This window comes from Eptesicus fuscus, chromosome 21 (genome assembly GCF_027574615.1).
Source record: "Eptesicus fuscus isolate TK198812 chromosome 21, DD_ASM_mEF_20220401, whole genome shotgun sequence".
NCBI lineage: Eukaryota > Metazoa > Chordata > Mammalia > Chiroptera > Vespertilionidae > Eptesicus > Eptesicus fuscus.
In genome coordinates this window covers 43,273,052-43,289,739 of record NC_072493.1, presented here as the reverse complement: position 1 = coordinate 43,289,739, position 16,688 = coordinate 43,273,052, and the positions used below count along the sequence as shown (strand labels likewise).

General features: G+C 55.1%; 1 protein-coding gene across 1 annotated transcript; it reads right to left on the bottom strand.

The window, feature by feature from the left end:
* Positions 1–1,137: 1,137 nt before the first annotated feature.
* On the bottom strand, positions 1,138–16,261 carry RCN3 (reticulocalbin 3). The gene is made up of 7 exons (XM_008154353.3): positions 16,181–16,261; positions 15,521–15,768; positions 13,269–13,471; positions 12,026–12,198; positions 7,787–7,847; positions 2,363–2,562; positions 1,138–1,631 (listed from the first exon to the last, which is right to left on the bottom strand). Exons 2-7 carry the CDS (start codon positions 15,760–15,762, stop codon positions 1,524–1,526), a joined length of 987 nt encoding a protein of 328 aa, XP_008152575.1. The 5' UTR covers positions 15,763–15,768; positions 16,181–16,261; the 3' UTR covers positions 1,138–1,523.
* Positions 16,262–16,688: the final 427 nt, after the last annotated feature.

Here is a 16,688-nt window from a genome sequence, read left to right as displayed (position 1 = left end):
TCAAGGGCATGTACCTTGGTTGCGGGCACATCCCCAGTAGGAGGTGTGCAGGAGGCAGCTGATCGATGTTTCTCTCTCATCGATGTTTCTAAGTCTCTCTCCCTCTCCCTTCCTCTCTGTAAAAAATCAATAAAATATATTTTAAAAAAACACAACAACAAAAATAACAGGGGAGCACCAGCCTGACCTCTGATCCCCAGGTGAGTTTTGCCTGTTCTTGAATTTCCTGTAAGTGGAATCCCGTGGCGAGTGATCCTCTGCATCCAGCTCCTTTTTCTCATTCCTCAGGGCCGCTGGGGGGCCCGGAGACCACCCCTGCGCCTTGCTGTGGCTTCCGCTGGGCCAAGGCTACCGCCCCCCCCCCCCACCATGTGCTAAACTCTCCTGTGGTGAGCACGTGGGCCGGGGCCAGGGTGGGACTGTTATGATTGAAGTTGCCCCGAACCTTATTTCGGCGACTTTATTTCCATCGGGAGCTACCAGGAGTGGAATTGCTGGGACCAACTGGCATGTTCAGGGACTGCGGGAGGGATAAACGTCTGTTACATCCTCATCCTTTTGCCTCTACCTCAACTCGGCAGCAGAGAGACGGTTGTAACCCGAGTCAGTTCACATCCACCCTCCGCTCAGGATTCTCCAGGGGCCCTGGCCCACGGAGAGTACTCTCCGTCCCAGTACTTCTGGGTGCCTGCCGCTCTATCTTGTCCCATCAAACTGGGACCGCCAAGACCTGATCCCGGTTCTCTCGCTGCCCTCACCGCCCGCCCTCACGCCACTCCAGCCACACGGGGCCTCCTGCTGACCCTCACCCACCAGGCCCTCTCCTGCCACAGGGCCTTTGCATCTGCCGTCCCCTCTGCAAAGGCCCTGCCCGCCACCTGATTAAGAGCGTTGCCAGCACTTGCTGTGCAGAAGGCAGAGCTCTCTGTCTGGCTTGCTCGCTGCTGGGTGCAGGCTGCTGGTTTCATTTTTCACCCCCAGGGACGCCCTCGAACCTGCCAACACCCACAGCCGCCTCTTCAGATACTCTGTCCCCTCCTTCAGCACAGTCCCCCCAACTCCTATGTTCCTCTCCAAGTCAGTCACCGCCCCCCCCCCCCCCCCCCCCCGCTCAGAAAGACACAGGGAGGAGGCCCAGCACTGGGTTTATTGCCTCCCTGCAGAGCGGCGTCCGGGGCGGTGCCGGTGGGCTGGGCCAGTGCAGGGCGGGGGCGGGTTTCCTGTCTGTAGGTGAGGCTCCGATCTGGAGCTGTTGGTGCCTGGAGGGCCCTGGGCCGGCTGGAGGGCCTGCCAGTGAGAACCGGTGGTCCCTCTCTCTGCAGGCCGGTGGGGCCCTGGGGTGGGGATGAGAGGGGATGAGGTGTCTCAAGGAGAGAACTTGACCGGGTGTGTCCGTCCGTGAGAGCCCGGGGCAGGCCACGGGCTGTGTCCGCATCCTGCAGGGCCGGACACGGAGGGGGCCTGGCCACGGGGCCCCTCCCCCGGTCACCCCACGGGGCCGAGGCTGCGGTGGGCGCTGCGGCTCAGAGCTCGTCGTGGTGGCGTGTCAGGTCCTCGCCGTAGTTGGTGGCCTGGCTGCCCACAAACATGTTCCAGTTGCCCAGGATCTCGGCCTTACTCAGACGCCCGTCCTGATGGGAGGTCAGAGGTCAGAGGGGCTCAGTCCCCTGCATGTGAGAGCCCTCTCTGAACCTAGGTAATGGCTCCAGGTCTCTGCCCCCCCTTCCCTCCGGGTCCCTGTCCCCCCCCTCCGTGTCTGTCCCCCTCTCTCTGGGTCCCTGCCCCCCCCTCTGGGTCCCTGTCCCCCCCCCCCTCCGTGTCTGTCCCCCTCTCTCCGGGTCCCTGTCCCCCCCCCCCCGGGTCCCTGTCCCCCTCCCTCCGGGTCCCTGTCCCCCTCCCTCCGGGTCCCTGTCCCCCTCCCTCCGGGTCCCTGTCCCCCTCCCTCCGGGTCCCTGTCCCCTCCTCAGGGTCTCTGGTCCCCCTCCCTCCGGGTCCCTGTCCCCTCCTCAGGGTCTCTGGTCCCCCTCCCTCCGGGTCCCTGCCCCCCCCCCGGGTCCCTGTCCCCCCCCTCTGGGTCCCTGCCCCCCCCCCCGGGTCCCTGTCCCCCCCTCAGGGTCTCTGGTCCCCCTCCCTCCGGGTCCCTGCCCCCCCCCCGGGTCCCTGTCCCCCTCTCTCCGGTCCCTGTCCCCTCCTCACGGTCTCTGGTCCCCCTCCCTCCGGGTCCCTGTCCCCTCCTCAGGGTCTCTGGTCCCCCCATCCCTCAGTCCCTCTCTCCCTTTCTCCAGCCACACAGCTCCAGGCCCCGCTCCTGGTCACGTGTGCACCAGGCGCACCCCCAGCGCAGCCCGCGCCCCATCAGCACCTTGTCCGTGTCGCTCTCGTGCAGCAAATGGTTGGCCTCCACCAGCGGCTGGTCCTGGGCGGGGGGCAGCACCCAGTGGCCGACCTCACTGCCGTCCAGCCGCCCGTCCTGGTTCAGATCCCGGAAGTCCCGGAACTGCTCCCGCTCGGTCTGCACCCAGGCCGGCTCCTCCTCCCCGGCCTCGGCCGAGTACAGGTCCGCTGGGGTCGGGGCGAGAGGCGGCCACTCAGGGACTCAGGGCCGGAGCCCTGGTGGACTCTGACCCGGGGGCCCAAGCCCCCCCTTCTCCCTCTTCGGCCTCAGTTTAAATGGGATTAGTAACAAGGCCCGGTTCACACTGATCATGATGCTGCGCGTGAAATGGACTTGATTGACCAGTGCGTTTATTGATCGACTGAACGACCCATCAGTCGGACTGAGATCCGGGTGAAACACTGTGCACTGGGTGGCTCGGCTCGGAGCCTGGCACACAGCAGGTGCTCCGTGTGAAGGAGGGGCGAGTGCGCGAGTGTCACCCTGAGAACCTCCCCAGGGACTGTTGGAGCCGCTCTTTTATTTATTTATTTTTTAAATATATTTTATTGATTTTTTACAGAGAGGAAGGGAGAGGGATAGAGACTTAGAAACATCGATGAGAGAGAAACATCGATCAGCTGCCTCTTGCACACCCCCTGCTGGGAATGTGCCCACAACCAAGGTACATGCCCTTGACCGGAATTGAACCTGGGACCCTTCAGTCCGCAGGCCGACGCTCTATCCACTGGGCCAAACCGGTTTCGGCTCTTTTATTTATTTTTAAGGATAGTTTATTGGTTTGTAGAGCGAGAGGGAAAGAAAAAGCCATGGACTGCCTCCTGCATGCCCCCACCAGGGATCAAGCCCGAAACCCGGGCAGGGGCCCTGACCCGGAATGGAGCTGGCCACCCTTTGGTGCCTGGGATGATGCCCGACCAACTGAGCCAGGGCTTTTTCTTTTTAAATATATCAATTTAGCCCTAGCCGGGTTGGCTCGGTGGATAGAGCATTGGCCTTTGGACTGAAGGGTCCCAGGTTCAATTCCGGTCAAGGGCACCTGCCCAGGTTGTGGGCTCCATCCCCAGTGGGGGGTTTGCAGGAGGCAGCCGATCCGTGATTCTCTCTCATCACTGATGTTTCTGTCTCTCTCTCCCTTCCTCTCTGAAATCAATAAAATATATATATATTTTTAAAAATATATCAATTTATTGCCCTGGCCGGGTTGGCTCAGTGGACAGAGCATCGGCCTGCGGACTGAAGGGTCCTGGGTTCGATTCTGGTCAAGGGCATGTAGCTTGGTTGTAGGATTGATCCCCAGCCCTGGTTGGGGTGCCTGGGGAAGGCAACCGATTGAGGTGTCTCTCTCACATCGATGTTTCTCTCTCTGTCATTACCCCTCCCTTCCACTCTCTAAAAAAATCAATGGAAAAATATCCTCAAAGGATCAAAAAAATAATAATTTAAAAAAAGGTATCAATTTATTGTTACATTTTTAGGTGTAATAAGAGATCTTTTGTTTCAATTATTTGGAAATGTTTGCAAAACTCCTTGTGCCAGGGGCTGCCTTGGAGCAAGTACTCCACAGAGGGATTTCCCAGACGTTACAACCGTTACAACCGAAAGCCTTTAGGTAATTAGCCCCCAACTCCTCCTCCCCTGGGGCCAGGCCAGGGGCAGCCAGCACTGAGCTTCTTCCTTTTTTTTCTTTTTCTTTTTAAAAAAATATATTTTATTGATTTTTTACAGAGAGGAAGGGAGAAGGATAGCAAGTTAGAAACATCGACCAGCTGCCTCCTGCACACCCCCTACTGGGGATGTGCCCACAACCAAGGTACATGCCCTTGACCAGAATTGAACCTGGGACCCTTGAATCCGCAGTCCGAGGCTTTATCCACTGAGCCAACCCAGTTAAGGCCCTTTTTTTTCTTTAATGGTCCTAAGTGATCATTCCTTTTTTTTTTTTTTCCTTAATTGATTTCAGAGAGGAAGGGAGAGGTAGAGGGAGAGAGAGAAACATCAATGATGAGACTCATTGATCGGCTGCCTCCTGCACGCCCCCGACTGGGGATGGAGCCGGCAACCCGGGCATGTGCCCTGACAGGGAATCGAACTGTCACCCCCTGGTTCACAGGTGGATGCTCAATCACTGAGCCCCACCCGGAGGCCTAAGTAATCATTTCTTATCGGAAATGGCAATGGTAGGTGGGAGTTGTGTGTGTTTCCATTGTGGGGTAAAAAGCTCACAACACAAAACTCACCATCAGTGACATTCACAATGTCATGCAGCCTCCATCCAGAACATTCTCATCAATCACCCCAAAAGGACACCCCTTTCCCATTAAGCAGTAACTCCCAGGACCCTCTCCCTCCAGCCCCTGACAACCACTTAACCTACTTGCTTTTTCAATGAATTTTCCTATTCTGGACACTTCAGATGAATGGAGTCGTACAATATTGAGGCCCTTCTCATGATATTTCCAAATACCAGTGCTTCCTTCCTTTTCACGGCCAACAGATACCCGACTGCCTGCATCTACTCCCTTTGTCTATCCGTTCATCCACGGATGGCCTTTGTGTTGACTGTATGTGGTCCTAGGTGGGGGGTGCTCCATCACCCCCACTTACAGATGAGGGAGCGGAGGCTCAGAGAGGGAGAGGGACTTGTTTATGGTCACGTGGCTGGGAGGTGGCAGGGGACCAGGCAGGCTGGCTCCAGAGCCTGTCCCCATAAGCACTGGGCACCCCCACCTCTCCCATCTCTCCCGACACCCCGCCATCTGGGTCAGGACCCACACTGCCCCCTCAGTGCTCCTCCTTCATGCCCTTCCCCACAACACTCAGCAGGACGAAATCACATTTTTGGGGGGAATCCTGGGGTTCGGCCCATGTCTCTGTCCCCGGAGCCCCACAGGGACCCTACGGTGTGGATGTCCGGACAGAAGCCTGGGTCTGCTTGCCTGGACTAAGTCCTGTTCCAGCTGACCGGCAGGCGGCCTCAGTCCGGGATTTTCCCTCTGTGCCTCAGCTTCCTTATCTGTAAAGTGGGTAATACCCGTCTCGCAGGGTTGCCGTGGGGATTAAATGAATTTACAAGATGTCAACCACAGTCACCACAGACTGTATCAGCTACTGTTATGATTCAACTGTGATGCTCGAGTTCTTTCTTGCCAAAAAAAAAAAAAGTTTCTTCCTCTCTCTCTCTCAAATCAATCATCACAATTTGTTTAAATTAGGCTTACATAAAAATGTCCTGGCCCTAACCGGTTTGGCTCAGTGGATGGAGCGTCAGCCTGTGGACTGAAGGGTCCCAGGTTTGATTCTGGTCAAGGGCATGTGCCTTGGTTGCGGCACATCCCCAGTGGGGGGTGTGCAGGAGGCAGCTGATTGATGTTTCTCTCTCATTGATGTTTCTGGCTCTCTATCCCTCTCCCTTCCTCTCTGTAGAAATCAATAAAAAATATATATATATATATATATATTTTTTAAATGTCCTGCCTGCCTGCTGTTTGCTCCATAAAAACATTCTATAGAAAAATGTGTTCAACCTTTGAACAATCCTTGGAGGTGTCATAGGGCTCCCCATGGCCAGTATGTTCAGTGGTTAGAGCACCAGCTCATGCAACAAAGGGTCGGGTTCCATCCTGGCCCCTCCCCAGCCCCATTGGGGCATGTGCAGGAGGCAACCAATGGATGTGTCTCTCTGATATTGATGTTCTGCTCTCTCTCTCTCCCTCTCTCTCTCTCTCTCTCTCTCTCTCTCTCTCTCTCTCTCTCTCTCTCTCTCCCCCTCCCTCCTTCCCAACCACTCTCTCTAAAAAAAAAATATATATATATATATATATCAATGGAGTCTGGCCGGTGAGGCTCAGTGGTAGAGCTCCGACCCAGGAACCAAGAGGTCTCCAGTTGATTCCCAGTCAGGGCACATGCCCAGGTTGCGGGCTTGATCCCCCATAGGGGGGATGCAGAAGGCAGATTAAAAAAACAAATTTTTTTAAAATTTAAAAATCGCCCAGTTTGGCTCAGTGGATAGTGTTGGCCTGTGGACTGAAGGGTCCTAGTTTCGATTCCGGTCAACGGCACATGCCCGGTGTTAGGTCTAGTCAAGCAATTGAGTCGATACGCCTCCCCAGGGAACTGGCTTTTCAGGCCATTTCACTACGGACATTCCTTTTGCTGAGACCACATTTCACTTGCGGCGACCACATTCCATTACGGTATCTCCCCTCCGGGTCTGCACAGAGAAATCTGCGCCCAGAAAAAGCCCGCCAAACGTCCTTTAAAAGCTGCTGACTCCCGTCGCTGGGTGCTGAGCCATCCAGGCTCAGCCACCTGGTGTGCGGATGATCGAATACATTCCTAATCCCTCACCACCCTGGCCTCATGTGTTCCTCCTTCCGACCTAACACCCGGGTTGCAGGCTCAATCCCTATTGGGGGGGGGGGGGGCGGGGGCGGACGTGCAGGAGGCAGCCAATCAATGGTTCTCTCTCATCATTGATGTTTCCATCTCTCTCTTCCTCTCCCTTCCTCTCTGAAATCAATAAAAATATTTTTTAAAATAATTTTTTAGGCATTTTGAGTGGAGGGGGAGGGGAGGAGGGGGAAAAAATAATTTTTTAAATCAATGGAAAAAATACCCTCAGGTGAGGATTAACAACAACAAAAAAAAACTTTTAACAATTCCATACTTAATAGCTTTCCCCTTGGAGGTGTCATAGGGCTCCCCAACACCCCAAGGAACAGGAGACATCTTACACTTTGCTGAGTAAATGCAGGTTCGAGACCAGCTCCCTGACTCCCTATCCCAGTGGTCGGCAAACTCATTAGTCAACGGAGCCAAATATCAACAGTACAACGATTGAAATTTCTTCTGAGAGCCGAAACCCGACCTCTGCGCATGGGCCACGAAGTTTCCATCGCACTGTACGTGCGCGCCCGCACGTGGTATTTTGTGGAAGAGCCACACTCAAGGGGCCAAAGAGCCGCATGTGGCTCGAGAGCCGCGGTTTGCCGACCACTGCCCTATCCCAAGCAAACGCAGCCCGAGCCCTGTTTTTGTAGAAGCTCCAGACCCTCCCAGGAAGGCACCTGCTCTGTGACAGTCTCTGCTGTACCCTCAACCACTAACACTCAGTGTGTCCTGGCCCTGGCCCACAGTCGGTGCTTGAGAAGGTTTTCCCGGGTCTGGCATACAGAAGGCATTCCATAAATGCTTCCTGGGCCTCGCCCGTAGAGGCCTTTGATAAAGACTTGCTGGGGGCGGGCCTGGCACAGAGCAGGTGCTCACTAATGCTTGGTGGCTCCAGCCGCGCCCCGGCCTGTTCTCGTACGGGGGATCGTGCATTGGGCTGCCACCTGGGCTAGGACGGGACCAGCACCCCCAGGGGGAGACTCAGGCCCCACTCACCGATGTACTCGTCCACCTGGATGTAGCCATCTTTGTTCTTGTCCAGGTCCTCCAGCGTTTCCTGGGGAGAAAGAGGCATTAGGGCTGGACCCCTGGGATCAGGGTGTGAGGTTCTCTCAGGGGATCTCATTGGGGGTGGCTGTGGGGCCAGGCCTTGGAGCAGAGCAGTCTCAACAGGGCATAACTGTCCCCAAGGGCATGTGGGAAATTTGGGGGCTCTCTGGGGGTGCCATAATAATGCAGGCCCTCCCTGCACTTAGGGGGGGGGGTGCGGGCAGGGACCCAGATGTCCTGATGCACAGGTTGGTCCACGCAAGAGCGATTTTTTAAAAAAATATATTTTTATTGATTTTTTACAGAGAGAAAGAGAGAGGGATAGAGAGTTAGAAACATCGATCAGCTGCCTCCTGCACACCCCTTACTGGGGAGGTGCCTGCAACCAAGGTACAAGCCCTTGACCGGAATCGAACCTGGGACCCTTGAGTCTGCAGGCCGACGCTCTATCCACTGAGCCACACCGGTTTCGTCCACGCAAGAGCGATTTTGCATCCCTAACTTTCTCATGCCCCAGCCCACACTCTCCAAGGGGCAGAGGCCTCTTTCCCTTTAAAAGGCGGAGTCTAGCCCTGGTTAGTTTGGCTCAGTGGATAGAGCCTCGGCCTGCAGACTGAAGGGTCCCAGGTTCTATTCTGGTCAAGGGCACATGCCCTTGTTGCAGCTCAACCCCCAGTAGGGGGCGTGCAGGAGGCAGCCAATCAATGATTCTCTCATCATTTTTTTAAAATTTCTTTATTGATTAAGGTATCACATATTTGTCCTCATCCCCCCATTCCCATCCCACACCCCTCCCCACAGATGCCCCCACCCCCCTGTTGTCCTTAACCGCTGGGTACGCTCATATGCTTGCAGATTCTCTCATCATTGATGTTTCTGTCTCTTTCTCCCTCTCCCTTCCTCTCTGGATACATAAAAATGTATTTAATAAAAATTTTAAAAAGGCACAGCCTAGACACCAACTCAGCGGGTGTACTATTTGACATTTGACACACTTTCCAAACCTCTGCTCTGTTTTTTTCCCTTCACTTCTTGAGCAAACAGCTTCTGTTCCTCATTTTTGCATTCAGACTCCCTCCCTGTGAGGCGCACCGGCACCTGACCCTCCACATGTCTTCTGGCAGAGGCGGGCTCCGACCGGTTAGGGTTGACAGATAAAACACAGGCTTCTCAATTCCATTCAACTTCCCCACGAACAACAAATCTTTCTCCAGGAGAAGTCTGTCCCGCACAATGTTTGGGATCTCCTTGGAGGACAGGGTGCTAAGTTACTTCAGTTTCAGACATATCATTTTTTTTGGTAAAAGTATGTCCCAAATAGTACGTGAGATATGCCTATACTAATCCCAAATACTGTGTGGGCTCTACTTTCACTGAAAATTTTATTTTTTGTTATAAATTCAAGTGGAATTGAGTGCCCTATGTTATTTGCTGACTCTGATAACTCTAAAGCACATGCTGAAATTCCTGTTAGTTACTATAAGCGACTTTCCTTTAGTTCCTCTTTTATAGCACAATTTGGGCTAAAAGTCACGTTTTGAAATCTGTACATGGGGAGGTTATGCTCACTGTCCACGAATGTGAGTGATGACAGCAGAGTTTAGACAAGGGCTTGGCAAACTTTTTTCATAAAGGGCCAGATCCTATATAATAAAAAGCTAATAAGCAAATCAACTGAACGGCGGAACGACCGGTCCCTACGATGCGCACTGACCACCAGGGGGCAGATGCTCAATGCAGGAGCTGCCCCCTGGTGGTCAGTGCGCGCTGCTCAGCCAGAAGCCAGGGCTCAGGGCTGGCGAGCTCATCAGAGGTGGCGGGAGCCTCTCCCACCTCCGCCTTCATGGCAGCGCTAAGGGCGTCTGACTGATGTCTTAGGTCAGTGGTCGGCAAACTCATTAGTCAACAGAGCCAAATATCAACAGTACAACGATTGAAATTTCTTCTGAGAGCCAAATTTTTTAAACTTAAACTTCTTCTAACGCCACTTCTTCAAAATAGACTCGCCCAGGCCGTGGTATTTTGTGGAAGAGCCACACTCAAGGGGCCCAGGAGCCGCATGTGGCTCGCGAGCCACAGTTTGCCGACCACGGTCTTAGGACAGTTAGCAGGACATCCGCCGAGGGCTCCGGGACTGCAAGAGCGCAGGTCAGGCTGAGGGGACACCCCCCCTACCCCCATCCAAGTGCATGAATTCCGTGCACTGGGCCTCTAGTAGTAAGTATTTTCGGCTTTGCCTGCTGTACACTCTCTGTTGAACTGACTCAACTTTGCAGCTGGAGCATATGTAAGCAAATGGGCGTGGCTGTGGTACAATAAAACTTGACTTGCAAAAACATTCTGTGGGCTGGATTTGGCTACAGGTTCTAGTTCACTGGACATGGGTTCTAGTTTGCAGACCCCTGGTTGAGGCCATGGATTCAATGGTCTAGGTTCAAATCCAGGCTGTGGCACTTCTCATCTGGGGATCCTGGAGAGTCACCTCTTTGTGCCTATATATCCTTATCTGTAAACAAAGATGACAGGCCACCACCATAGGGCTGCCACGGACAATTACGTTGAGGTAATGTGGGCTTGCACGGCCCATGTGGCTCAGTGGTTGAGCATCGACCTATGAACCAGGAGATCACAGTTCAATTCCGGTCAGGGCATATGCCCAGGTTGTGGGCTCGATCCCCAGTGTGGGGCGTGCAGGAAGCAGCCGATCAATGATTCTCTCTCATCGTTGATGTTTCTATCTTTCTCTCCCTCTCCCTTCCTCTCTGGAATCAATAAAAAAAATTTAATAAAAAATAAATAAATTGAGGCAATGTGCCCTACTGGTATTGCTCAGTGATCAGAGAATCAGCCTGCACACAGAAGGGTCACAGGTTCAATTCCCTGTCAAGGACAGGTATCTGGGCTGCAGGTTTGATCCCTGGCCCCAGTCAGGGTGCTTGCGGGAGGCAACCGATCCATGTGTCTCTCTCACATCGATGTCTCTCTCTCTCTCTCTCTCTCTTCCACTCCCACTCTCTCTAAAAACCAATGGAAAAAATATCCTTGGGTGAAGATTAACAAAAAGTGAATAAAAATAAATTGAGGTAATGCAGGTAAAGAAAGGTGTTAAGGGTGCCTGGCACACAGGACATGCTCAGTCAGGGTTTGTTAAATAATCTTAACTCGGGAGAATAAAGAGGTGGCCCTGGCCGGTGTTGCTCAGTGGATAGAGCGTCGGCCTGGGGACTGAAGGGTCCTGGGTTCGATTCCTGGTCAGGGCACATGCCCAGGTTGCGGGCTCGATCCCCAGTGGGGGGCGTGCAGGAGGCAGCTGATCAATGATTCTCTCTCATCATTGATGTTTCTATCTCTCTCTCTCTCCCTTCCTCTCTGAAATCAATAAAAACATATCAAAAAAAAAAAAAAAAAAGAGGTGTTACACTTTCTGCTCTAAAAGAGGGACATTGGGCTTGCAGGCTGGGAAGTGTAAGGGGTTAATGCCAGCTCTCCTCTCTGATCCCCACGATCCAGCGATTCCTACCCGGTGATATTGACACGTGTGTGTCATGATATTGACACGTGTGTGTAAAATGCCATAATGAGCATTTGCCCCAGGCCAGTGTTACATGCTACAGGCATGAACTCATCTAGTCCCTATTTCCCCGCTCCGGATAGGGATCCTGATCAGTACCATCCCTTTACAGATGAGGAAATTCAGGTCCAGAGAGGTTAAATAACTTGCCCAAGGTCACACAGCCAGGAACAGCAGGGCTGGGACTTGAAACCAGGCCTTCTGGCCGCAGAGCCCTGGATCCTAACAGCTTTGCCATAGCCCCTCAAAGCAGCTCTGGATGGAGACATAAGGGGCCACCTGTGGGGACGGGACTGCGGGGGACAGGGTAGGGACATGGGAGAAAAGAAGACTGTTCACCTTTTTTGCATCTTTTGGGAGCTTAACCACATCAGTATGTTACCTATTTGAGAAATGCATACAATTACATTTTTAAAGTAATTTGTGCAGCGCTAGGCACGGCAGAAGTGGGTATAAATCCTTTCACCAATGGTGACACTGGGGGGTCAGGGTGGGATGGGAGATGTCACCCTCCATGGACTGGCCCTTGTGGCCTGGGTTTCCTGGGGAAGGTGTCAGGGGACCAGGGGACCGGAACTCCCAAGGTAAGCGCTGGCAGGCCGGCCCTCACTCACAGCCACCACGATGTCCCGCATGTGAGGGAACTCCTCGGGGTGAAGGAAGGCTGTCAGCTCCTCCCGAGTGGCCATCAGGTCCCCATCCTGGTCAGCCACGCGGAAACGCCGCTCGTCCCGCGCCAGCATCTTCTTGTAGGTCTCTGCGTCTTCCACATCGTGGAACTCCTCGCCTAGGAAAGGAGGGAGGGAGCGGCTGAGAGGTGCTTTCATGGGTAACAGGCACGCTGAAGAGGAAGACAAAGGGATCTGACGGGGGGGGCCCCCGAGGGGACAGAGGGGCAGGGCAGGCAGACCGCCACTGAATTCATCATACATAATACATATTCATTATCTGCATGTATTGGCTACCTTGCAGTAAGAGCTGACGATATGCTCATAAGCTCTTTAGCTACAATATGGCACTGAACCCGCACAAAGAGAAAGCAGCTTCTTCAGTTTATTCTCACTTTGTGAAGGAGAAACTGACTCCCAGAGAGGAAACAACTCATCCAAGGTCACACAGTCGGGAATGATGGGCTTTGCGTTAACACTTGCTCTTGGGCCCCCAAGTCATGCTCTGACGCAGTAGGTTATGCTGCCGCAGGTTGCTGGGCAGAGAGGAGGGGAAGGGCATTTTCAGAGGGAACAGCGTGTGCGGAGTGTGGAGGTTTGAAGAATGTGACTGGGCCAGAAAGAGCAGAAGAACAAAGCTAGAGGGTAGGCCGGGTGGGGCTGAGGACCTGGGACTGTCTCCTGGGGGGCCAGGGAGTCACGGGGGGCTGTGAGCAGCAGCAGGTCAGCGGAAGCTCTGGGTGTGGAAAGACCTCTCTGGGGGTATATGAGGGACAGGCTGGGGAGGGGGTACAGGAGGGAGAGAACAAGAGCTAGAGGGGCCCAGGGCTGGGGCATGGGGACAGGGAGGAGGGAACCCATTGGTCAAAGAGCAGAGTAAATGGCTTTGGGATTCTCAGGATGAGAGGTCAGAGGGCAGGGGCATGGAAGGTAGAGAGAGGTCCCTGGTCAAGGATCTGAAGCCCCCTGGTCCCAGAGTTATAGAGGTTGTGGATGCCAGACAGAGAAGCCAGAAATCCGGGATGGGTGGTCTCAGGGTAATGGGGTCTTAGGAGTAGACCCTGGTCAAGTATCAGGGGTCAAAGGTCAGAGATTCTAGTTAATGGGCCAAAGGTTCTCACTATTAGGGGTCAAAAAGGTCGGGGTCACGGTGTATGTGAGCAGCAGAGGTCGGGGTCTCGCCGCATACCAGGCGCGTAGTAGCCATAGGTGGCATTGCGCAGCTCCTCCCAACCCACACGCCCGTCGCCGTCCGTGTCGTACGTGTGCCAGGCCGCGCTCACCGAGTCCCGTATGTGCCGCTGCTGCGTGTGTGCGATCCACGCGCGGAGCTCGGCTAGCGACACCCAGCCGTCCCCGTCCCCCGCGCGGTCCATGCGGTCCACGATGCGCCTGGGGACCGGGGCGGAGAACACGTCAATCTCGGGACGCGCCTACCGGGGAGCATCCCGCCGTCCAGGCCCCGCCCCTCATGCGATAGCCACGCCCCCTCGAGACACACCTCCTACTAAGAATAAGGTCCAGAGCCGCCCGCCAACTGGGGGAGGCACATGTCAATCATGAGGCCACGCCCACCGCAGGGCTCCGCTCCTTCAACTAAGGCTCCGCCCATTCCGACACCCAGAGGGCCTAAGGCGCTGCAGCCCAAGACTCGCCCGGGTTGGGGAGGAACCTAAGACAATCCGGGCCACGCCCTTCGCTCTGGCCCCGCCCCTCGACCTGCCGAGTTCCTTATCCCGCTTGTCCTGACCTAGTTGGAGTCGGGACAGCGGGAAGGGCGTCACACTGCTCCGCTGGCCCGCAGGGCTCCGGTCCCAAGACTGCCTCTAGGGACAGGAGTCCTGTTCCTAGTAATAGTCTCGACAACAAAAAATTGAAAACAGCCGAAACCGGTGTGGCTCAGTGGATAGAGCGTCGGCCTGCGGACTCAAGGCGTCCCAGGTTCGATTCCGGTCAAGGGCATGTGCCTTGGTTGTGGGCACATCCCCGGTAGGGGTTGTGCAGGAGGCAGCTGGTCGATGTTTCTCTATCATCGATGTTTCTAACTCTCTATCCCTCTCTCTTCCTCTCTGTGAAAAATCAATAAAATATATTTAAAAAAATAATAAAAAAAATAAAATATGTATTTTTTAAAAAAATTAAAAACACAAGCCTGCCTCTGAACAACTGACAAAGCCACACCCCCTCGCCGCCTCAGGCCCCGCCCCGTGCCCCGCCCCTCTCCCCGTGCTCGGCCAGTTTTAGGACCCTCCCTCCTAAGCCGCCTCCTGCTCAGCCTCCTCCCTGGACGTGCCGGTCAGTTTCAGGACCCTCTTCCTCCAGTCCTGCCCCACGATGCGCGCCCCACCCTTCTCACCCGTTAGCAGGCGCTGACCTAGGACCATCACCCGCAACCTCGCGGGCTCGCCTTCCCCCTCCCCTCCCCACCGGCGCATGTCAAACCCCAGTAGGTCCCACCTCACACCCCGTGTCTCAGGTCTCCCCAGTGGACTCCCAGGCCCCTTCCCGCTCCCTTGGCCACGCCCCCCCAGGTTTGGGTCCGCGCCCAACCGCTCATCTCAAGGAGCCTATCTGTCACTGTCCCTTAGCCCCTGCGACCCGGTCGCCAGGGTAGAATGTGAGGCGGCCCTGCTGCCCCCGCCTGGGCCAGGCAGTCTCTGCTGGGATCCGTGGGGGACAGGCTTTGTCCCCAAGACTCTCACACACGCTCTACCCTGAGCTTTGAGCTGTTGTGAAGAGCATGGGCTCAAATTCTGAAGCCTCCTCTGTGTGGCTGTGTGACTGTGGGCAGGTCACTAAACCTCTCTGTGCCTCAGTCTCCCCCTCTGTGGGGAATACATTAGTTAACCCTTGTAAAGCACTTAGAACAGTGCCTGGCATTGCAGTAAGTGCTATGCTAAGTGTGTTAGCTTCTCACTGCTTTCCTCCCTCATCCCTCCTTCACCCAACCCCATCCATGCACAGTCTCCCAGCTAGAGACCTGGCCACCACAGCTATCTCCACCCTGGTCCGGGCGCCTTCGGCTCTTGTCTCCCACCTGGACTACTGCCGTCGCTTCCTCGCTGGGTCTAGTCTATTCCCCAAATAGGAACCTAAAGGATTCCATTAAAATCTAAGCCAATCACATTCTCCCTCTAAAGCCCTCCCAGGGTTCTCATCTTATTCAGAGAAAAGCTTAAATCTCCACTATGGCCCAAAAGGCCCTGCACACCCCTGTGTCCCCTCTCTGCCACTACCACCCTCTCCCTTTGCCCAATGGGTTCCACCCACACAGACCTCACTGTTCCTCAAACACATCAGGCCCCAGGGCCTTTGCACTTACTGTCTCTCTGCCTGGAAGGCTATTCCCACACGTACCCGCACAGCCCTGCCACTACCTCCCCCTGACCTCCCTGTTTTAAATTACAACCTTGAGTCTTCCAGCCCCCATCTCTCTCCTACCCCAGACGGGCTTGGCTTTCTTCTGGGCTGAGTTGGTCGAATTCCTTGGCCACTTCTCGTCCCAGGAAAGCCTCGTGGTCGTACTGGAAGTTCCCATGGGCGTCATCATGAGCAGCCTCGCTCAGGGGAGCCTGGTGGTGCACCCTTCCCTGGCCGTGAGGGCTGGCCTCCGGGGAGGGCTTCCCCTGGGCCCCGGGCCGGAGCAGCAAGAGCAGCAGCAGAAGTGACGGTCGCCACATCATCAGGCCCTGAAGAGTGGCGGAGGCTAGGAATCAGGGGCCACAGGGAAAAAGACAGAGCACATACAGGAGGATGGGGGGAGGGGAGACCTAGAAAAGGACAGAGTGATTGATGGTAGCTGGCCGCAAAGTTTTGGGCTCAAGAAGGGTTCGGGGAGGAGAGGAGGAGGGTTGGGTTCTCAGAAGTAAAACCAGCTTTGGGGGAGTCCTGGAGGGGCCCCGGAGCTGCAAGAGAGGGAGCGGGGATTCAACCGGGAGACGTGGCACACTTCCCACACAAAGTGTGGGGCAGGGTCGTGGCTAAAAAGAGAGAGATCGTGCAAGTTCCCAGGCGTCGTTTCCAGCCTGGACTCTAATCCACGACCCGAGCGGACCTGAGCAGTCCCTCCTGGGCCGGCCACCCGCCCTCGCCTCCGTTTACCGAACTATCCAGCCTCACTGTGCTCTCCAAGCGCGGCTCCGCGTCCTCCAAAAAGATGCCCAGTTTGGCTGCTCTCCAGCCAGGCCCCGCCCCCGGCAGCGCAGAGGCCCCGCCCCCCGACCAATACCCTGAGGAGGACCCCGCGGGGCGGGCCGCGGCCGCCCTCGCCACGTCCACAAAGGAGAGCTGGCTCCCGAAGTTCGGCCTCGCCCCTTCCCAGGCCCGGCGGGGTGGGAGACGCCGGGTGACGCGGCCGAGGAGAACTACAACTCCCGGCAGGCTTCAGGGCGCCGAGCCTACAACTCCAGTTGTTCTAACTGGAAAGCCTCACGGGAGATTTATTTTTATCTCCCTTTGTTTAAGAAAGAAGGGAACCCAGGGGGCAGAGGAGCCATCCTCTTCCCTGATAGAGGGGACAACTCTTTTTTGTTGTTGTTGCTCTAGGATTAGCACAACTTAGCACACTTTTATTTTATATTTTTTAAAATATATATATTTTTTATTGATT